Below are 21,991 nucleotides of genomic sequence, written 5' to 3' on the forward strand. Positions count from 1 at the left end.
GGACAGTTCAGTCAGTATGTTATTCCTGTGTCTCAGGACAGTTCAGTCAGTATGTTCTTCCTGTGTCTCAGGACAGTTCAGTCAGTATGTTCTTCCTGTGCCCGAGGACAGTTCAGTCAGTATGTTCTTCCTGTGCCCCAGGACAGTTCAGTCAGTATGTTCTTCCTGTGCCCCAGGACAGTTCAGTCAGTATGTTCTTCCTGTGCCCCAGGACAGTTCAGTCAGTATGTTCTTCCTGTGCCCCAGGACAGTTCAGTCAGTATGTTCTTCCTGTGCCCCAGGACAGTTCAGTCAGTATGTTCTTCCTGTGCTCCAGGACAGTTCAGTCAATATGTTCTTCCTGTGTTCAGGACAGTTCAGTCAGTATGTTCTTCCTGTGTCTCAGGACAGGTCAGTCAGTATGTTCTTCCTGTGTCCCAGGACAGTTCAGTCAGTATGTTCTTCCTGTGCCCCAGGACAGTTCAGTCAGTATGTTCTTCCTGTGCCCCAGGACAGTTCAGTCAGTATGTTCTTCCTGTGTCTCAGGACAGTTCAGTCAGTATGTTCTTCCTGTGCCCGAGGACAGTTCAGTCAGTATGTTCTTCCTGTGCCCCAGGACAGTTCAGTCAGTATGTTCTTCCTGTGCCCCAGGACAGTTCAGTCAGTATGTTCTTCCTGTGCCCCAGGACAGTTCAGTCAGTATGTTCTTCCTGTGCCCCAGGACAGTTCAGTCAGTATGTTCTTCCTGTGCCCCAGGACAGTTCAGTCAGTATGTTCTTCCTGTGCTCCAGGACAGTTCAGTTAATTATGTTCTTCCTGTGTTCAGGACAGTTCAGTCAGTATGTTCTTCCTGTGTCTCAGGACAGGTCAGTCAGTATGTTCTTCCTGTGTCCCAGGACAGTTCAGTCAGTATGTTCTTCCTGTGCCCCAGGACAGTTCAGTCAGTATGTTCTTCCTGTGCCCCAGGACAGTTCAGTCAGTATGTTCTTCCTGTGCCCCAGGACAGTTCAGTCAGTATGTTCTTCCTGAGGACAGTTCAGTCAGTATGTTCTTCCTGTGCCCCAGGACAGTTCAGTCAGTATGTTCTTCCTGTGCTCCAGGACAGTTCAGTCAGTATGTTCTTCCTGTGCCCCAGGACAGTTCAGTCAGTATGTTCTTCCTGTGCTCCAGGACAGTTCAGTCAGTATGGTCTTCCTGAGGACAGTTCAGTCAGTATGTTATTCCTGTGTCTCAGGACAGTTCAGTCAGTATGTTCTTCCTGTGTCTCAGGACAGTTCAGTCAGTATGTTCTTCCTGTGCCCGAGGACAGTTCAGTCAGTATGTTCTTCCTGTGCCCCAGGACAGTTCAGTCAGTATGTTCTTCCTGTGCCCCAGGACAGTTCAGTCAGTATGTTCTTCCTGTTCCCCAGGACAGTTCAGTCAGTATGTTCTTCCTGTGCCCCAGGACAGTTCAGTCAGTATGTTCTTCCTGTGCCCCAGGACAGTTCAGTCAGTATGTTCTTCCTGTGCTCCAGGACAGTTCAGTCAATATGTTCTTCCTGTGTCTCAGGACAGTTCAGTCAGTATGTTCTTCCTGTGTCCCAGGACAGTTCAGTCAGTATGTTCTTCCTGTGCCCCAGGACAGTTCAGTCAGTATGTTCTTCCTGTGCCCCAGGACAGTTCAGTCAGTATGTTCTTCCTGTGACTCAGGACAGTTCAGTCAGTATGTTCTTCCTGAGGACAGTTCAGTCAGTATGTTCTTCCTGTGCCCCAGGACAGTTCAGTCAGTATGTTCTTCATGTGCCCCAGGACAGTTCAGTCAGTATGTTCTTCCTGTGCCCCAGGACAGTTCAGTCAGTATGTTCTTCCTGAGTACAGTTCAGTCAGTATGTTCTTCCTGTGTCTCAGGACAGTTCAGTCAGTATGTTCTTCCTGTGCCCCAGGACAGTTGTCAGTATGTTCTTCCTGAGGACAGTTCAGTCAGTATGTTCTTCCTGAGGACAGTTCAGTCAGTATGTTCTTCCTGTGCCCCAGGACAGTTCAGTCAGTATGTTCTTCCTGTGCTCCAGGACAGTTCAGTCAGTATGTTCTTCCTGAGTACAGTTCAGTCAGTATGTTCTTCCTGTGTCTCAGGACAGTTCAGTCAGTATGTTCTTCCTGTGCCCCAGGACAGTTGTCAGTATGTTCTTCCTGAGGACAGTTCAGTCAGTATGTTCTTCCTGAGGACAGTTCAGTCAGTATATTCTTCCTGTGTCTCAGGACAGTTCAGTCAGTATGTTCTTCCTGAGGACAGTTCAGTCAGTATGTTCTTCCTGTGTCTCAGGACAGTTCAGTCAGTATGTTCTTCCTGTGCCCCAGGACAGTTCAGTCAGTATGTTCTTCCTGTGTCTCAGGACAGTTCAGTCAGTATGTTCTTCCTGTGCCCCAGGACAGTTCAGCAGTATGTTTTTCCTGTTTACCTGAAAGTGCTTGAGTTTACAAAAAGTCCTTTGCACTATATATATATTATTCCTAAAATTGCTGCACTTTGTTAAAGATTGCATTGATCTGTTGGTCTGTGTAGTAGCTAATACAGGATTTTGCTGCTTAAACGCATGTATATTATACCAAAATCCATTTGAATTGAACAAATGTCGCATAAAATATTGATATGCGATTAAAATGTGATTAATTTCAATTAATTAACTATAAAGTCTGGAATGAATTCGATTAAAATTCGACAAAATTCAGAGCAATGTAATTGTAGATGATTGAGACAATAAACAAAGGGACAGGACAGCAGGGGCTCGCCATACCGTGGCTGAACTTCTAGCCACATTCGACATGTCATTTGTGACAAAATCATCTCATTTGCGTGTCATTTGTGACGCGCGCTGATGTTTTGGTCCGTCCGCATATTGATCTCTCATTTTAGTACACCCCACACCACCCAGCCTATAGATGGCGCTGCCGCGCTGTAGTTGAACGGGAGACAGAGGTTGCTGCTCTCAGAATAAACAAGCCAGCCACGGACTAACGTTAACCTTGTCGAATTTCAGGTGGGGTTAAACAAACTATACACGCCATAATACTGTTGATTCAAATGTAACATTCATCAACAAGTCCATGTTATGTTGTGTCAATACGAACACGTTCTATATGTTATTTTAGTGAAGCATGTTTTTTTTTTTTTTTTTTTGGTCTTTTTCCCCCTCCATTTTCCTCCGATTTTCTCCCATCCCAATGTTAGTCGTATGCCAATTCCCAGTCCCTTCCTGGTCGCTGCGCTTTACCCCCCACAGTCAGATCATTTGGGAGAGTGGAGGCTACCACGTGCTTCCTCCGACACACGTCCAGCCAATCACCGCTTCTTTTCACCTGGCAGCGCGGATTCTCATTGAGAGGGCGTAGCGTGTGGGAGGACCACACTATCCCCCTCACGTCCAATCCGCGCTTAGCAGGCGCCCCGACCGAACTGTAGGAGTCGCTGTTTACAACGACCCGGACCCACCCCACCAGCTTCTCCCACCCTCTGATACAGCCAATTGTATCAGTGCAGACGGCCAGCCAAGCTGGTGACAACCCCGGAGCTGTGAGCTGGATTCGAACAGGCGAACCAAGCTCACAGCTCCGGGGCTGGTGACGAACGCAATCTCCGCTCGACCACCTAACCGCCTGTGAAGCATGTTTTGATATCGTCAATCATCTCACTTTTACTAGGTGACTAACTCAAATATGCAGCCAGGAAAATAAAGGAACATTTTTGTTTTTTTTGTCAAAGGGCAGCAGAGACAAGTGATACAGGGACACAGGTAAGGTCTGGCTTAGTGATTATAACAGTGCAGTTCAGCATTCAGTAACCCATACTTTTTGTGAATGTGTTTTTGATACTACATTCTGTTGAACACACACCTCAAAACCGTACCTAAGGAAAATTGGCTCAATTGGAAGAAAAAGAATAGACAGTTATGATATTACATTCTGCATAATTTGTATGCAAAATATTGTGGTTCCCTGCTTTAGTCTGTTGACACATTTCTTTTTTGTATCCACTTTTTCTCCTCTCTATTTTTTTTCCCATCCCAATTCCACCGTGCCAATTCTCCCCTCCCGTCTTGAACGTTGCTCGCATATGCCCCCCACTGGCCGGTTGTAGGGAGGATAGAAGCCTCGCATCACGTGTCCCCTCCGATACACGAGGAGGCAGCCTGTCACATCTTTTCACCTGCCAGCGCGGACTCTCATTGGCGAGGAGTAAGGCATGGGAGGCTCACACTACCCCGGCTACTTCCTGTCTCTGCTGTGCAGGCGCCCTGACCGACCTGTAGGAGTCGCTGTCCACAACGTCCAGATTACCACCCATCGACTTCCACCCGCTAACTCTGCCAATTGAGTCAGTATGACGGCCGGCCCAAGCCGGAGGCAACGCCGACAGCCGGAGTCGAACCCGGTGTCTCTTGCGTTGGTGACGAGCGCAATGTCCGTTGCGCCACCCAGCCGCCCTCTGTTGACACATTTCTATACTAAATGCTTTTGTAGTTTGTAGTTTGTCTCCTTTGTTCATTAATGTTACATAACCCTAACCCTGGTGAACCCAGCTGGCCTCAGATCAGTGGGGCGTTACTTTGAGACACGTTGTGGGCGTGTTGTTTACTCTAGTCCAGACTGTCATGGCGGCGCCCACTAAGTAGAGTTTTTACACACAGAGATATTCTCACCATTTCTCTTTTGTCGAGCACAAAGTAAAGAACGTTTTAGTTAAATGTAAATTGTGTCTCGGCTCAAAGATTCCATCTACTGCCCAAAACAGCAATTCAAATCTGTTGACCAGTGGGGAGAAACAACGTGCTTCAACGACGCTAGTAGCCGAGTCTATAACGTTAAAGACCGGACTCATCCGACTCGTACACAAATGGAGAATTAGCTAAAGAAAAGGTTTGAGTAAGTAAGTAAAACTGTATTTGTACAGCGCCCTTCTCAGCACGAGTGCTTCACAGGTTTGAGGGGCTGGACTACATCTGGTCCGTCCTCTGGATAACATCTCACTGGATGAACCACTACGTTACAACAGCAGAGAGCTGCACTGGCCTGCAGAAGGATAAAGGGTCGGCACACGCACAGCCTGCAGAAGGATAAAGGGTCGGCACACGCACAGCCTGCTTAAGGATAAAGGGTCGGCACACGTACGGCCTGCAGAAGGATAAAGGGTCGGCACACGCACAGCCTGCAGAAGGATAAAGGGTCGGCACACGTACGGCCTGCAGAAGGATAAAGGGTCGGCACACGCACGGCCTGCAGAAGGATAAAGGGTGGGCTCACGTACGGCCTGTAGAAGGATAAAGGGTCGGCACACGCACGGCCTGTAGAAGGATAAAGGGTCGGCACACGCACGGCCTGCAGAAGGATAAAGGGTGGGCTCACGTACGGCCTGTAGAAGGATAAAGGGTCGGCACACGCACGGCCTGTAGAAGGATAAAGGGTCGGCACACGCACGGCCTGTAGAAGGATAAAGGGTGGGCTCACGTACGGCCTGTAGAAGGATAAAGGGTCGGCACACGCACGGCCTGTAGAAGGATAAAGGGTGGGCTCACGTACGGCCTGTAGAAGGATAAAGGGTCGGCACGCGCACGGCCTGTAGAAGGATAAAGGGTCGGCACACGCACGGCCTGTAGAAGGATAAAGGGTCGGCTCACGCACGGCCTGTAGAAGGATAAAGGGTCGGCTCACGCACGGCCTGTAGAAGGATAAAGGGTGGGCTCACGTACGGCCTGTAGAAGGATAAAGGGTCGGCACGCGCACGGCCTGTAGAAGGATAAAGGGTCGGCACACGCACGGCCTGTAGAAGGATAAAGGGTGGGCACACGTACGGCCTGTAGAAGGATAAAGGGTCGGCACACGTACGGCCTGTAGAAGGATAAAGGGTCGGCTCACGTACGGCCTGTAAAAGGATAAAGGGTCGGCACGCGCACGATGTCATGCTGGTGAGATTGACCACATTCAAGCGATTGAAATAATGTTGTTTTTGTTTTTTTAAGTAACTAAAGAGTTACTTTTCACAGTAACGCATTACTTTTTGGTGTAAGTAATCAGTAAAGTAACTGCGTTACTTTTGAAATTAAGTAACTAGTAATGGTAACTAGTTACTATCTTTCAGTAACTAGCACAACACTGGTCTTACCCATCTTCTTGGGAAGCAGGTAGACGTCCTGCTTGTAGCGACCCTCTGGGGCGTTGTAGAGCTCTATCAGAGCCAGGGCCTAGAGAGCGAGAGAGCGAGAGAGCGAGAGAGCGAGAGAGCGAGAGAGGGAGAGAGGGAGAGGGAGAGGGAGAGGGAGAGGGAGAGGGAGAGGGAGAGGGGGAGGGGGAGGGAGAGGGAGAGACACACACACAGGGGTTAACAACAACACTGGGGTCACTGCTGTAGACCAAAAAACTACCAGACCAATAGAATCCCTCCCTCAGCTCCTCTTACCGACCAATAGAATGCCTCCCTCAGCTCTTCTTACAGACCAATAGAATCCCTGCTCTGGTACTGACCCCTGACCCTGCTCTGGTACTGACCCCTGACCCTGCTCTGGTACTGACCCCTGAACCTGCTCTGGTACTGACCCCTGACCCTGCTCTGGTACCGACCCCTGAACCCGCTCTGGTACTGACCCCTGACCCTGCTCTGGTACTGACCCCTGACCCTGCTCTGGTACTGACCCCTGAACCTGCTCTGGTACTGACCCCTGACCCTGCTCTGGTACTGACCCCTGACCCCGCTCTGGTACTGACCCCTGACCCTGCTCTGGTACTGACCCTGCTCTGGTACTGACCCCTGACCCTGCTCTGGTACTGACCCCTGACCCCTGAACCTGCTCTGGTACTGACCCCTGACCCTGCTCTGGTACTGACCCCTGACCCTGCTCTGGTACTGACCCCTGACCCTGCTCTGGTACTGACCCTGCTCTGTTCTCTTGGTCCTTGTGTGTATTTGTATTCATTCCAATCTGGTGACGGCTCAATACCCCCCTCTGTCTGTCACCATGTGTACTGGCTGATTGTGTCTGTGGCAGGCCTTCTGGTTGGACAGTACTGGCTGATTGTGTCTGTGGCCTTCTGGTTGGACAGTACTGGTTGTGTCTGTGGTGGGCCTTCTGGTTGGACAGTACTGATTGATTGTGTCTGTGGCGGGCCTTCTGGTTGGACAGTACTGGTTGTGTCTGTGGTGGGCCTTCTGGTTGGACAGTACTGATTGTGTCTATGGCAGGCCTTCTGGTTGGACAGTACCGATTGATTGTGTCTGTGGTGGGCCTTCTGGTTGGACAGTACTGATTGATTGCGTCTGTGGTGGGCCTTCTGGTTTGACAGTACTGGTTGTGTCTGTGGTGGGCCTTCTGGTTGGACAGTACTGATTGTGTATGTGGCAGGCCTTCTGGTTGGACAGTACTGATTGATTGTGTCTGTGGTGGGCCTTCTGGTTGGACAGTACTGATTGTGTCTGTGGCAGGCCTTCTGGTTGACAGTACTGGCTGATTGTGTCTGTGGTGGGCCTTCTGGTTGGACAGTACTGGCTGATTGTGTCTGTGGTGGGCCTTCTGGTTGACAGTACTGATTGTGTCTGTGGCAGGCCTTCTGGTTGGACAGTACTGGCTGATTGTGTCTGTGGCAGGCCTTATGGTTGGACAGTACTGGCTGATTGTGTCTGTGGTGGGCCTTCTGGTTGCCAGTACTGGTTGATTGTGTCTGTGGCAGGCCTTCTGGTTGACAGTACTGATTGTGTCTGTGGCCTTCTGGTTGGACAGTATTGGCTGATTGTGTCTGTGGCCTTCTGGTTGGACAGTACTGGCTGATTGTGTCTGTGGTGGGCCTTCTGGTTGGACAGTACTGGCTGATTGTGTCTGTGGCCTTCTGGTTGGACAGTACTGGCTGATTGTGTCTGTGGCAGGCCTTATGGTTGGACAGTACTGGCTGATTGTGTCTGTGGTGGGCCTTCTGGTTGACAGTATTGGCTGATTGTGTCTGTGGCAGGCCTTCTGGTTGACAGTACTGATTGTGTCTGTGGCCTTCTGGTTGGACAGTATTGGCTGATTGTGTCTGTGGCCTTCTGGTTGGACAGTACTGGCTGATTGTGTCTGTGGCCTTCTGGTTGACAGTACTGATTGTGTCTGTGGCAGGCCTTCTGGTTGACACTACTGATTGTGTCTGTGGTGGGCCTTCTGGTTGACAGTACTGATTGTGTCTGTGGTGGGCCTTCTGGTTGACAGTACTGGTTGATTGTGTCTGTGGCAGGCCTTCTGGTTGACAGTACTGATTGTGTCTGTGGCCTTCTGGTTGGACAGTACTGGCTGATTGTGTCTGTGGTGGGCCTTCTGGTTGGACAGTACTGGCTGATTGTGTCTGTGGCCTTCTGGTTGGACAGTACTGGCTGATTGTGTCTGTGGCAGGCCTTATGGTTGGACAGTACTGGCTGATTGTGTCTGTGGTGGGCCTTCTGGTTGACAGTACTGGCTGATTGTGTCTGTGGTGGGCCTTCTGGTTGACAGTACTGGCTGATTGTGTCTGTGGTGGGCCTTCTGGTTGACAGTACTGATTGTGTCTGTGGCCTTCTGGTTGGACAGTATTGGCTGATTGTGTCTGTGGCCTTCTGGTTGGACAGTACTGGCTGATTGTGTCTGTGGTGGGCCTTCTGGTTGGACAGTACTGGCTGATTGTGTCTGTGGCCCTCTGGTTGGACAGTACTGGCTGATTGTGTCTGTGGCAGGCCTTATGGTTGGACAGTACTGGCTGATTGCGTCTGTGGTGGGCCTTCTGGTTGACAGTATTGGCTGATTGTGTCTGTGGTGGGCCTTCTGGTTGACAGTACTGGCTGATTGTGTCTGTGGCAGGCCTTCTGGTTGACAGTACTGATTGTGTCTGTGGCCTTCTGGTTGGACAGTATTGGCTGATTGTGTCTGTGGCAGGCCTTCTGGTTGGACAGTACTGGCTGATTGTGTCTGTGGCCTTCTGGTTGACAGTACTGATTGTGTCTGTGGCAGGCCTTCTGGTTGACACTACTGATTGTGTCTGTGGTGGGCCTTCTGGTTGACAGTACTGATTGTGTCTGTGGCAGGCCTTCTGGTTGACAGTACTGGTTGTGTCTGTGGTGGGCCTTCTGGTTGACAGTACTGATTGTGTCTGTGGCAGGCCTTCTGGTTGACAGTACTGGTTGTGTCTGTGGTGGGCCTTCTGGTTGGACAGTATTGGCTGATTGTGTCTGTGGCAGGCCTTCTGGTTGGACAGTATTGGCTGATTGTGTCTGTGGTGGGCCTTCTGGTTGACAGTACTGATTGTGTCTGTGGTGGGCCTTCTGGTTGGACAGTACTGGCTGATTGTGTCTGTGGTGGGCCTTCTGGTTGACAGTATTGGTTTGTGCCTATATTTTCTAAATGTTCTCAGCAACTGAGCAGTAAATAGATTTCACCACTGAAACCGGTCTCAGCACAGAGACATTACTAGAGGCAGTTGGTCAGAGGGTCATTACTAGAGACAGTTGGTCAGAGGGTCATTACTAGAGACAGTTGGTCAGAGGGTCATTACTAGAGGCAGTTGGTCAGAGGGTCATCACTAGTAGGGCTGCACCGATCCCACTTTTTCAGTCCCGATACAGATACCTGGGCTTTGGGTATCGGCCGATACCGAGTACCGATCCGATACCCATTGTTCAATTAATAAACTGTGTGCCTCACTGTGCGGAAGAGATGGGGATCATTCTTTTGTGCAAGGCAACATCAGGCTTGACTTAAAACATTACTTTCCTAACTTAGTGAAACTAAATGTAACAAATAAACACATATAAATGTAAATGCATCATCTGTACACATATATATTTTTTGTAATACAATTTATTGAAAAAAGGATATAAAAAATTCTCCGATACCCGATCTAGCTATTTTAGTCATATCGGGGTGGATATCCGATATCAATATTGGACCGGTGCCAGCCTAGTCATTACCTGGGTGGTGGCCGTGATGGAGAGCACGAAGGTGGGCACAGTGGAGCAGCTGAGGTTCAGCAGACGGCCCTGCAGAGACAGACGGTTGAAACCAACATCACATATCAATTATTTTATTTTTATCTACTTTTTCTCCCCATTTTTCTATTTTTCTCCCTTCCCCAATTTCGCATTGTCCAATTCTACCCTCCCCTGTCTCGAACGTTGTTAGGCCATGCCTCCCACTGGTCGGCTGCAATGTGGACCAAGCCTTGCATCACGTGTCCCCTCTGGTACCCGAGGAGGCAGCCGTCGCATCTTTTCACCTGCACAGCGCGATCTCTCAGCGGCGAGGGTCTGCGTGGGAGGGACACACCGCCCCCGTCGCTTCCTGATTCTACTGCGCAGGCGCACCAACCGACCTGTAGGAGTCGCTGTCCACAACGTCCGATCCCCACCCACCAGCTTCCCACCCCTAACACTGCCAATTGTATTAGTATGAACGACCAGCCAAGCTGGTAGCAACGCCGAGAGCTGGGCTAGAACCCAGCATCTCCTGCGTTGGTGGCGAGCACCTTGCCCACTGCGCCACCTAGCCGCCATGACATATCATTCATAAAGAGTGCAGACGGCCCTGGAGACAGACGGGTGAAACCAACATCACATATCATTCATAAAGAGTGCAGACGCACCAATCCCACCTTTTCAGTCCTGATAGATACCCAGCCTGTAGAGTATCGATCAGATCTATTACTTTTAATGAACAGTATAGACTTGGACTGTTATATTGGGGTCATTGGGCAAAATATATTGATATAATACTTCTCTACTAATGTTTCTCTATTAGACAGCGTTACTGTGTAAAAAAAAATCAGCAAATAAGGTCACTTTGCTTTGATTTCTGGCACGTTAGACGTTAAATGTAAATGTAGACGTGTTTCTTGGTGTCGGATCTTAGTATCGGGGGAAATACTCCGATCTTCTATTTTTGCCTGATATCGGACTGGTATCAGACCAGTGGAAGCTGAAATATTGATCCCAAAAACGTGTTAACACGTTGTTGGCGCACAACGCATGGCGGGCAATAACGTGTTATCACGTTGTTGGCGTCCAATGTGTTAATATCGATTAATCGCCCAGCCCTAGGTGTGTGTGTGCATGTGTGTGTGCATGTATGTGTGTGTGTATGTATGTGTGTGTATGTGTGTGTGTGTGTGTGTGTGTGTGTATGTATGCGTGTGTATGTATGCGTGTGTGCGTGCATCTGCATGTATGAGTGTGCGTGTGCATGTTGTGTATGTGCGTGTGTACATGTATGTGTGTGTGTGCGTGTGTGTGCTGCACCTCTGCCAGCAGGACGATCCTCTTGCCATCAGGCCAGATGACGTGGTCCACCTGAGAGCGGACCCTCTCCCAGGTCAGCTCGGGGGTCCGCAGACTCGCCTGGAGAACAACAACAATCCCAAAAGAAAAATAAATTGCCAAATAAATATAATTCAAATGAACCCTTTCACTGCCACACGACAGCCGGTTAACCCTTTCACTGTGACAATACAGAAGGTTAGCCCTTTACTATCACACAACCGACGGCGATGCTCCATCATTAGCATCATTAGCTATATATTATATTATCATATAAAGGGCTAACCTTCTGTCGTGTGGCAGTGAAAGGGTTAAAAGATCATTGCAATGCACACGAGTAAAAAAAAACAAGATGTTTTTACTCCTGTCCCCTCCCCAACATGTTTTTTTTGCAAACTGCTTTAGGTAAATGTTGTGCGAATGTTTTATTTGTATATGTATGTAAATAAAATAAAACTAAAATATATGTGCAAGTGAAAAACATGCATGTACAAAATTGTGGCTTGTTCATAAACTTTGAAAAAATTGGAAACCTCAAATATATCTATGGACCTCAGGGAATGTATGTGTCTGTTACTAGGCTTGAGTAAATTGTAATGAACCAAAGGAGAATATCCATTATTATTCTAATTTCTTTCCCCCATCTTTGATGGTGAATAACACCATGCTAAGAATGACCAGACATGAAAAATTGCCACTGAGATCATTCAGCACCTTCTTGAGATCAAGTGTACAGAAAATCGAAGCAAATTAATAAAGGGCAGATGATTTACAATGTTTTTTGTAGACACAGTACTGAATTTTGCCATCCAGACACATGCAATTTTAATATAGAATATCAGGCCTATAAATAATGGATCGGACCAAATCTCTTTCCAATGGCAGAGTTAAATCTGGATTTAGTACCACCAGGCACCCGTTTCAGAGCAGCAAAGACTGTGAATGAAATCTACTGTAAGTAGTTAATTTTCTATAATAAAAAATGCTCCGCCATTTTTCATCAGATTGAGAGGCGTTTTTTTTCTAGACGTTCACAGAAAGGTAAAGAAACAAACTACATTGTATTTTATGGCAATAACGTTGTTCGACCCGTGATATGATCCCGAAAATAACGCAAAAACATTATTTTCACGTCAGAAGTTTGACAGGGGCTGGTGTGAGCTGGGTAGTGTAGTTTTATGAAATTCTAAAGCCAACCAAAAGCCCTGGGTCTCCTCTTTCATAGGACTACAAACACGAATGACAATTTCCTCGCGTCTATATCCGCCGGTTTCCGATGGAATACACAGAATAATAACACTTAAAATCATTGGTAAACAAACAGTGCTGAAAATATACACTTTGATTGCCGTTTTTACTCTTTGCTACACTTGAAAAAAAAACGCAACATTAATTCATACATTCTGTAGAGATGGATTTATGTCATTCTCGTACCGGACCGATCGGGCTTATTTAATATGTTGATCAATTAGTCATTTAACTAATAATTATTGAACTTGTTTTATTAACACGCTATTCATTAGTAATTTAACTGACCACGTCGATCTCTGTGTTGGAGTGTCCCATGTTGCAGACAATGCAGCCGTTCTTCATACGGTCAAGGTACTCTCTCAACACCACGTTCTTATTACCTGGAGGGTGAGAGAGGAAGAGGGAAGGATGGAGAGATGGGGAGAGAGAGAGATTGTGAACATACATCAATAATACCTGCCATATATATATCCCTGTATATAAATATATAGATATTCCATCCTATCTATATGTACTGAGAGGTGGTGGGGGAGGGGCTCAGTCTATCTATATGTACTGAGAGATGGTGGAGTGGTTAAGTCCACTACTTTTGTGAAAGCACATGTAACCCCCGCTGGCCTTGGATTGCATCACCAGAACATTGTCCGAGCACAGGGTCAGCCGTTTGTGGCCGTTTTATTTGGTCATTTAGCTGATGCTTTTATCATAACATTCTGTTCCTACAAAAAGCCATCAAGCAGAGTAAATACCCCAAAATCTCAGCTGATTATCCCGGAGTGCCACTAACGAAGTGGCCTCCTTGGCCCAAGGATGTCAGTCGTCACTTGGCTTACAGAGAAGGTAACTGCAATCTGCTCTTGAAAATGATAAAATTTTATATTTTTCTTTTTGGAAGCCAGAGTTATTGAGGAACTCCTTGTGTAGCAAAAATATTGTCTATTTAGTTAGTTTTTTAGTATATTTATATTATTTCGTTTTTCTCCTTTTTGTAAATATGATCACCTTTGTTGCAACAGCCCGGCCCCTCTTGAGGACGATTTACCCACCGGCGCGACACGCCACTTTGGCGACATCTAGCGGCTCGGGTGTGCATATTTTCTAATACTATATATATATCGAATTAAAGCCCTATTTGTTGCCTGTCGATTGCCATTTCCGTGCAGCAGTTCTCGAGTTACATGTGAGGCGTGCGCCAAAATACACGGCAGAGCTTTTTATTTTTATTTTATTATTACCACCCCCGACTCTCCGAGGCTCTAACGTCACAGTGACCAATCGCAGCCACTCTTATTGTCTGGGACCAAATACGGCCACGCCCCATTCCCAGTAAAAAGTGGGAATCTCTAGAATGGGTTTTGGCGACGGTGTATACGGAAGTGCCTCTCAAGGTGACGATAGACAACACTTTCTGTTGTCAGTAGATGGCAGCATTGGTTTAAAATTAAAAGGTGAAAATGTTGAAAACTACAACAATACATTTCCCAAGACCCTTAGCACAGGTCACAGGGATGAGTCTATTCTTCGACGTGATCTGAACAGCGGTAAACTATTACTGCGACCTCAGTATAGCGACCGCAAATGGTAAACTAATTATCTTAACAAAAGTGCGCTGGTAGCGTTACATATGTTGTCTAAAGGGGGACATATGGTACAATTTAAGATTTTAATGATATTCGGCATATAAATGACAACATAAAGCATCGTTAATTTGTAAGAAACCTCAATGAAAACGCGCAGGGTAAGTAATATTCGCTATTGTTATGAAAATGCGATAGAATCCTATAAAAATGTGGACAGATTTGGTCTACGTTCCGTTAGCTCCATCAATCATTTGGCGATCTCGAAAATTATTGCAATTATTGTATTGGTTACAGGGTTGTAACCAATGAGTCTGGCTTTCCAATGATACCCCAAGTGGGGATGAGCGAATCAGCGATCTAGGTGAAAAGTCACGAGCGAAAACAGGAAGAGAAAAAAACACTGAATGAATGAGAATCAATGAGAATCTGAAACCTGCAGTTTTTTTTGTTGTTGACCAAAATCACTTCAGGCTATGGACCCAGGGTGTTTTCCAGCTCATACCAATTTTTCTGGATATATTACTGCTCGATATTGCAACTACTACAGAAAAACATGAGCATATGTGTGTAGTTTTTTTTTAGATAACAGGTATTAGGGGTATATCTTATATAAGACAACTAACTAAAATGTGATCTCATTGGATGTGCCCTGACAATTAATGCTTGTATATCTTATCGTGTGTTGTCATGTTTGTTTATATGTTTGTTTAAAAAATAATAAAATAAAATACAAAAAGAAAAACATGAGTAACAAAGTTTTTCTACAACTCAAGTTCAGACCTATGTTTCTCTATTTCATTAGCACTAAAAGTGAATTATCTTTATTGTCAGAAACTTCAGAATGTTATTTTTCAAAAGAGACCAGGCATGTGCTATGAGCAAAAAAAGTATGCAGTCCTCAAGTTCAAGTTAAAAAATTGCCACTTTTCTGCCCGCCTTTTAAGAGGTTAAAGGTTTTTGAGGAGTTTGAAAGCGAACCTCGCAACAGTGTGTATGTATGTGTCAGTGAGTAGCTTTCCTTCTGTGATGAAGAAAGAGAAGTGGGTGGGGGTGAAAAAGAGTGATACAAAAGAGAGAGACAGACAGATAGGAACAGAAAGAAAGCCAGAGAGGGAGTGAGAGAAAGAAGGAGAGGACAGTGACTCCTGTACCTGTGCAGGTGATGACGATGTCCACTTGTCTGATGACCTCATTCAGCTTCACCAGCCTGAAGCCGTCCATGCTGTGAGGAGACAGAGGTTACACACTAACACTAACCCTTCACCAGCCTGAAGCCGTCCATGCTGTGAGGAGACAGAGGTTACACACTAACACTAACCCTTCACCAGCCTGAAGCCGTCCATGTTGTGGTGAGACAGAGGTTACACACTAACACTAACCCTTCACCAGCCTGAAGCCGTCCATGTTGTGGTGAGACAGAGGTTACACACTAACACTAACCCTTCACCAGCCTGAAGCCGTCCATGTTGTGGTGAGACAGAGGTTACACACTAACACTAACCCTTCACCAGCCTGAAGCCGTCCATGTTGTGAGGAGACAGAGGTTACACACTAACACCAACACTAACCTTTCACCAGCCTGAAGCCGTCCATGTTGTGAGGAGACAGAGGTTACACACTAACACTAACCCTTCACCAGCCTGAAGCCGTCCATGTTGTGGTGAGACAGAGGTTACACACTAACACTAACCCTTCACCAGCCTGAAGCCGTCCATGCTGTGAGGAGACAGAGGTTACACACTAACTGTTCTGAAGGATCAGATTAAACCGAATATATATATTTATTTATATATATATATTTAATTGTATTTGTATATCCCCTGATATCCCTTGTATATTCCTTGTACAATATGCATTGAATATCCCTTCTAGTCTACTGAACATCCCATAATAGTCTCCATTCTACCATTGGACGAGACCTTGGTGCCAGGTCGCCATACCCCTCAGACCAGGTTCAATCGTACCGCTCAACATGTATGGACAAGTCCTAGTTCCGCGTAGGAATATGTCTACCGCACCACTAATGGTACTATTTGTTCATAGTGCGTATGTAACTGAGGGGTACAATTCCCTGACTGTATTACTAGATATGATACTTACTACCACTACCTTTGTACTTAATATTCGGCCACCCAGTACACGGCATAAATATATTATCATGAACACTCTCACGCAGATGAAACGGATCCAACACAAATGTACGAATTAGAAACAGGTCTTTATTTCCTACACAGCGATGGTGTGTAGAATAAGCACTTAATCACTTAATTACATTTATGAATTGAAATAGTATGCACTTTTATGGCAAGGAGTATTCGTCGGTATATCAATAGATAATGTCCAATCTCTGAAGGCGCAGGTGGTAAATATACGACCTGGAATAGTTAAGGAATAACAGCAATGATACTTTAATGATTATAGGCTGGATACACTAGAGGGGGTTAATCCGGTCGCTTGTAAGCCGACAGGAGTAGGAGGGGGGGGGGGGGTAGAATCCAGCTGCCTCGTCCGGCCAAGGGTATCCCAGGTGAACCCACTGTAGTGCCGTTCAATGCGCCGGCGATCCTTGGACCACAGATGAAAGCAGGTGGACTCTTTGTGGGCCGGCTCTCTCCGGTCCACGGGGGAGAGATGTGGAGAGACCTCGTCTTGCAGAGCGTCTCCTCACCTTGCGTCCTCTCCAGGGGGGGGGGTTCCAACACACGGTAGTGTCGGGGGTCTTTATCCATAGAATAATCAAAGTATCCAAAGCATAATCCGTGCCTGGGAAGGCGGGCTGTCGTCGGTAGAATAATCCGGTATACAGGTCCACTCGCTCGTCGGCTCTGGGGCTCCTCGGGTGCAGCTTCACATAGGGTCAACCACCCTGGGTAAGCAGCCAGTTCTCTGCCCGAAACGATGGGGTACTGACTACGGTAGTATTCTCACCGCACGAAGCACTATATATTAACAGACTATTATTAGCTTAATAGACTACGTCCAACTCGACGATATAGTGCCAAATATGACTATTCAAATATTAATATACACGATGTCTCAATACCGATGGTAGGCCGAACTTGGCCTTACTCCCACACGTGGCATCGCGGGGAGGCTTTACGTCTGTGACTCTATTGGAGGGTAAGAAACTGGACTGAAAAGGAAAGTCCTACTTTAGTAGCGCAGTATATATACGCACTATGAACAAATAGTCCCATTAGTGGTGCGGTAGCCAAATTCCTACGCGGAACTAGGACTTGTTCGTACATGTCGAGCGGTACGTTTGAACTGGGTCTGAGGGGTATGGCAGCCTGGCACCAAGGTCTCGACCAATAGTAGAATGGAGACTATTATGGGATGTTCAGTAGGCTAGAATGGATATTCAATGCATATTGTACAAGGAATATACAAGGGATATCAGGGAATATTAGAGAATATACAAATACAATTAAATATATATATATAAATAAATATATATATTCGGTTTAATCTGGCCCTTCACAACAGCGTATATATACTGCGCTATTAAAGTAGAGCTTTCTTTTAGTCCAGTTCCTTACCCTCCAACAGAGTGACAGACGCAAAAGCCTCCCCGCGAACCACGTGTGGGCAGTAAGGCCAATTCGGCCCAGTATCGGCATTGAGACATCGTGTATATTAATATTTGAATAGTCATATTTGGCACTATATCGTCGAGTTGGACGTATTCTATTAAGCTAATAATAGTCTATTCATATGTAGTGCCTCGTGCGGTAAGAGTTCTATAGTAATCAGCACCCCCATCGTTTCGGGCATCAGCTGGACGCTTATCCAGGGTGGTTGACCCCACGTGAAGCTGCACCCGAGGAGCTCCAGGCCAAAGAGCGAGTGGACCTGTATATTGGATTATTCTACCGACGACGGCTAGCCTTCCCCGGCTTGGATTATGCTTTGAGTACTTTGATTATTCTATGGATAAAGGCCAACACTGCGGTGTGTTGGAAATACCCCCCCCGGAGAGGACGACAGGTGAGAAGACGCTCTACACGATGAGGTCGCCTCACGTCTCTCCATCGTGGACCGGAGGACGCCGGCCACAGAGAGTCCAACTGCTTTCATCTGTGGATCGAGGATCGCTGGGCACCGGGTCGCACGACTGTGGGCTCTCCCAGGATACCCTCGGCCAGACGGGATACAGCCAGACTCTACCCCCCCCCCCTCCAGCTGTCCTACAAGCAGTCGGAACCTTCCCCTAGTGTATCCAGCTATATAATCATTCAAGTATCATTGCTATTGTTCCCTAAATATTCCAGGTTGTATATTTGCTTCCTGCGCAATCAGAGATTGGACATTCGATATTGATCTACCTACGAATACTCATTTGCCATAAAAGTGCATACTATTTCAAATCATAAATGTAATTAAGTGATCGTTGTACATACCTTTTGCTATGTATTATTATTAAACGCAGACTTTCGACTTGGTACATTTGTGTTGGATCCGTTTCATCAGGTGGGAGTGTTTATCATAATTATTTATACCTAGTACTGGGTGGCCAGAGTCTAAAGTACAAGAGGTAGTGGTAGTAAGTATCATATCTAACAATACAGTCAGGGAATTGTACCCCTCAGTTACAATTGGTCCTTCGAGCCGGAGGGTAATCAGTGTAATATTAATATAGTGTTATTAATATTAAAATGGCCTATGATGAACACTCCACGAAACGATCCTCCTAACCAACAACGCCCGCGGCGCAAACGACAGCTCCCTCAGTACCTAGAGGCTTACGCTGTCAGTCAACAACCTAGTCTTCTACCAACAGTAAACGCAGTAAAACTAGAAAGTAAAATTATGTCTAACCCTAACGACCAGGCTACCCCGACCATAGAGGCCCCTATGGGTTCTAATGTAACTGACCCAGCTCACGGTGGGGACCAGGGGGAACCAGACATGACTTTACACCCCGCCAATACCGAAGAAGTAGTCCCCGACGAGTCCCGGGAGGAAGACAACAATACCGAGAGAGAACTCGGCATGGAAGAAGATGAGGAGAGCACCGTGGAGATAGAGCTCCAAGACTCCGCACGGAGTACCCCAAGGGACGGCTCCCCTATACAACAGTCTTCTCCCAGCGAGGCAGAGAGGACACTACAGCAGGCATTCCTCGTCAGCCTGAAAGCCTCCACTGAACGCGATAGACTCCAGGGTGAACGCGATCGATTGCAGATACAGCAACGGAGCGAAGAAGAGCACATACGCCTGGAAATAAGACGCATTCAGATGGAAGAGAATATGGCAAGAGACCGGGCCGACGCCCAGCGCGCCGCCACCGGTGCCCAGAGAGAATCGGATCTCACCAAGCGCGAAGCCGAGCGCGACAGAGCACAAGCGCAACTAATAGAACAGCTGATCAGAAGGACAACACCCCCTCCCTCCACCAGAGGCTCCAGGAACTCGTCTAGACATCACTCCAGGGCGGCATCCCCTAGCCGAGTAAGCGACCCTGAACTTGACCAACAGACGAGGTTTATACCCCCCGCAGACCCCCTTCCCCAACCGGTCCAAGCGAGACCCAGCCACCGGGAAGGAGCAGCATACACTGCGGAGAGGCTAAATCAGAGACTACAAGCCCTGGATGACCTAACGGAAGACGAAGAGGAAGAGGAGGAGAACCACGCCCGACGACAGCACAGTACTCTACCGGACCAGGAGGTCCAGTACAGCCCAGGCTATACCCCCGCGGAGCTGCGCTACAGACCCCCGACGCTATTCACGGGTGAGCACGACGCACGACCCGCACCGAGGAACAGCACCTGGACCAGCGGGCCATGGTACACAGCCGGTACCAGCCCACGCCAAGGAGCAGGAGGAGACTCGCCTAGGAGGCCTCTCCCCCAACGCTCGCCGATGTATCAACAATCCGCGTCATACATTGGCACACCTATGGTACCAGACTTCACCCAGGAGAACCGGGCCCAGTATACGGAGCTCCGCATGTGTCTGGAGACAATGTTGGTGGATGTCATTGATGAACGCCATAAATACGCGATACTACTGAAGCATTTAAAGGTACCCCGCGCGCACAACATAGCGCACGCCTACGCCACTTCCACGACCCCATACACCGCAGTGCTGGTAGCGTTGGACCAGAGATATGGACGTATATGGGATTACGTGATCCAGGAGATCAGGCACATCGACCGCCTACCCCCAGCAATAGACAATCGAGCACTGGACGACCTGTCCATCAGAGTGCAGTCCCTGGTAGGGATGCTGGGAGCGCAGAGGGAAAAGGGTAGGCATGAACTATACGCCAACTCAAATGTAGAGAGGATCTTGGAGAAGCTACCGCCCGCCCGACAGGAGCGCTTTAGGCGGCAGAGAGACCACCGAGACCCTAATGGCCCCGAACCGAACCTCCTCGATCTAGCCGACTTCCTGGCGAGAGAAGTCAGCAGCTTACGGCTAGATACATTCGGACGGAGCACCCCTGGCTCCAGAGAAGGAACCAGGAGACTAAATGATGGAAGAAGATCGGTGACTGTCATGCACCAATCGGAGTCAGTGACCAGCAGTAGGAGCCACAGTACCCCCTCAAGAAAGGAGAAGTGGAAGATAGTGTGCCCCTACTGTGAGAAAGAACACTGGCTGTCACAATGTGACTCATTCCCCAAGATGAATGCGGAGGAAGCGAGTCAATGGATAAAGTCCAACAGACGCTGTTTTCGCTGTGCGCGATCACACATGGCAGCCGAATGCCGCTTAAAGAAAAAGTGCAGTCGGTGCGATGAAGCCCATCTGGACATACTCCACGACAGTAACAGACGGCGGCCTCCACCCGCACCATCAAGCAGCAAAGCAAGCGTCATGTACATCGACCCCGCCAGCAGCAGCGGAGCCAGAGTGCTCTTAAAGGTAGTCCGTGTGACATTGAGCTACCAGAATAAAGTCATGGACACTTACGCCGTCCTTGATGACGGGTCAGAGAAGACCCTTCTGCTCGCGTCCGCTGCGGCCCAGCTAGGGCTGCGGGGGAGCGAAAACCAAATGACAATTCGGACAATAAGAAGAGATTTGAAAACGATAAAGGGCGAGAATGTCTCATTCTCTATCGCAGCAAGCGGCCAGCCCGAGCGACGGTACAGGATTACAGACGCTTTCACCAGCCAAGAAATAGGACTCTCGCGGTACACATACCCCGTAGCCAAGCTGATGGAGAAATATGTACATCTACGCAAGCTACCGATCCCACTCATAGACGGTGCTACCCCGACACTGTTGATAGGCTCCGACCATGCAGACCTCATTGTCCCGATAGACCGGGTTCATACCGGACCCAGAGGCTGTCCTGCAGCAGTCGAGACCCGCCTAGGATGGACTCTCCAAGGCCCACTCGCCAAATCTCTCAACCGAACCACAGCCACTAGCTGTCTCCACTCCCGAGTCACAGAGGGAGACACCGCACTCCTGCAGCATGTAGAGAGGCTATGGACCTTAGAACAAATGCCCTTTAAGAACGAAAAGAAAGACATTCGCTCTAAAGACGACATCTACGCCATTAACCTCCTCGAGACGGGAACAAAGAGAGTCCCAGTCAGCGGCGTGTTGAGATACGCCACGCCACTCCTGCGGCGGGAAGGGATGCCTACCTTTCACGCAAAGAAAGACGCCACAGAGCGGTACCTACTAAACACAGAGCGGCGCTTAGCCAAGGACCCCGCCCAAGAAAGTGTATACCGCGCTGAGATTGAGAAGCTCATCACAGCGGGACACGTCACAAAGATTGACATTAAAGAGGCCGACCAGACGACTGAATCGTGGTACGTGCCCCACCACAAGGTTCATCACAACGGCAAAGACCGCATCGTGTTTAACTGCAGCTACCAGATCGGATCCCAAAATCTGAATAAAGAACTATTGCCCGGTCCTACACTCGGCCCCTCCCTAC

At 48.0% G+C, this 21,991-nt stretch overlaps 1 protein-coding gene across 3 annotated transcripts in view; it reads right to left on the reverse strand.

Moving 5' to 3' along the window:
* The window catches only part of LOC311242692 (putative adenosylhomocysteinase 3), a gene marked incomplete at its 3' end in the record, with an annotated part of 150,191 nt that overhangs the window by 12,266 nt on the left and 115,934 nt on the right, over positions 1-21,991 (reverse strand). For all 3 annotated transcript variants that reach the window (XM_084331694.1, XM_084331696.1, XM_084331695.1), the window contains 5 exons: positions 15,237-15,307; positions 12,791-12,885; positions 11,237-11,335; positions 9,914-9,982; positions 6,116-6,194 (listed from right to left, as the gene is read on the reverse strand). In XM_084331694.1, the coding sequence (XP_084187820.1) occupies positions 6,116-6,194; positions 9,914-9,982; positions 11,237-11,335; positions 12,791-12,885; positions 15,237-15,307 (413 nt within the window). The remainder of the gene's footprint in view (positions 1-6,115; positions 6,195-9,913; positions 9,983-11,236; positions 11,336-12,790; positions 12,886-15,236; positions 15,308-21,991) is intronic.

The sequence above is a fragment of the Notolepis coatsorum genome (assembly GCF_963971535.1).
Source record: "Notolepis coatsorum genome assembly, chromosome: 1".
Classification (NCBI taxonomy): Eukaryota; Metazoa; Chordata; class Actinopteri; order Aulopiformes; family Paralepididae; genus Notolepis; species Notolepis coatsorum.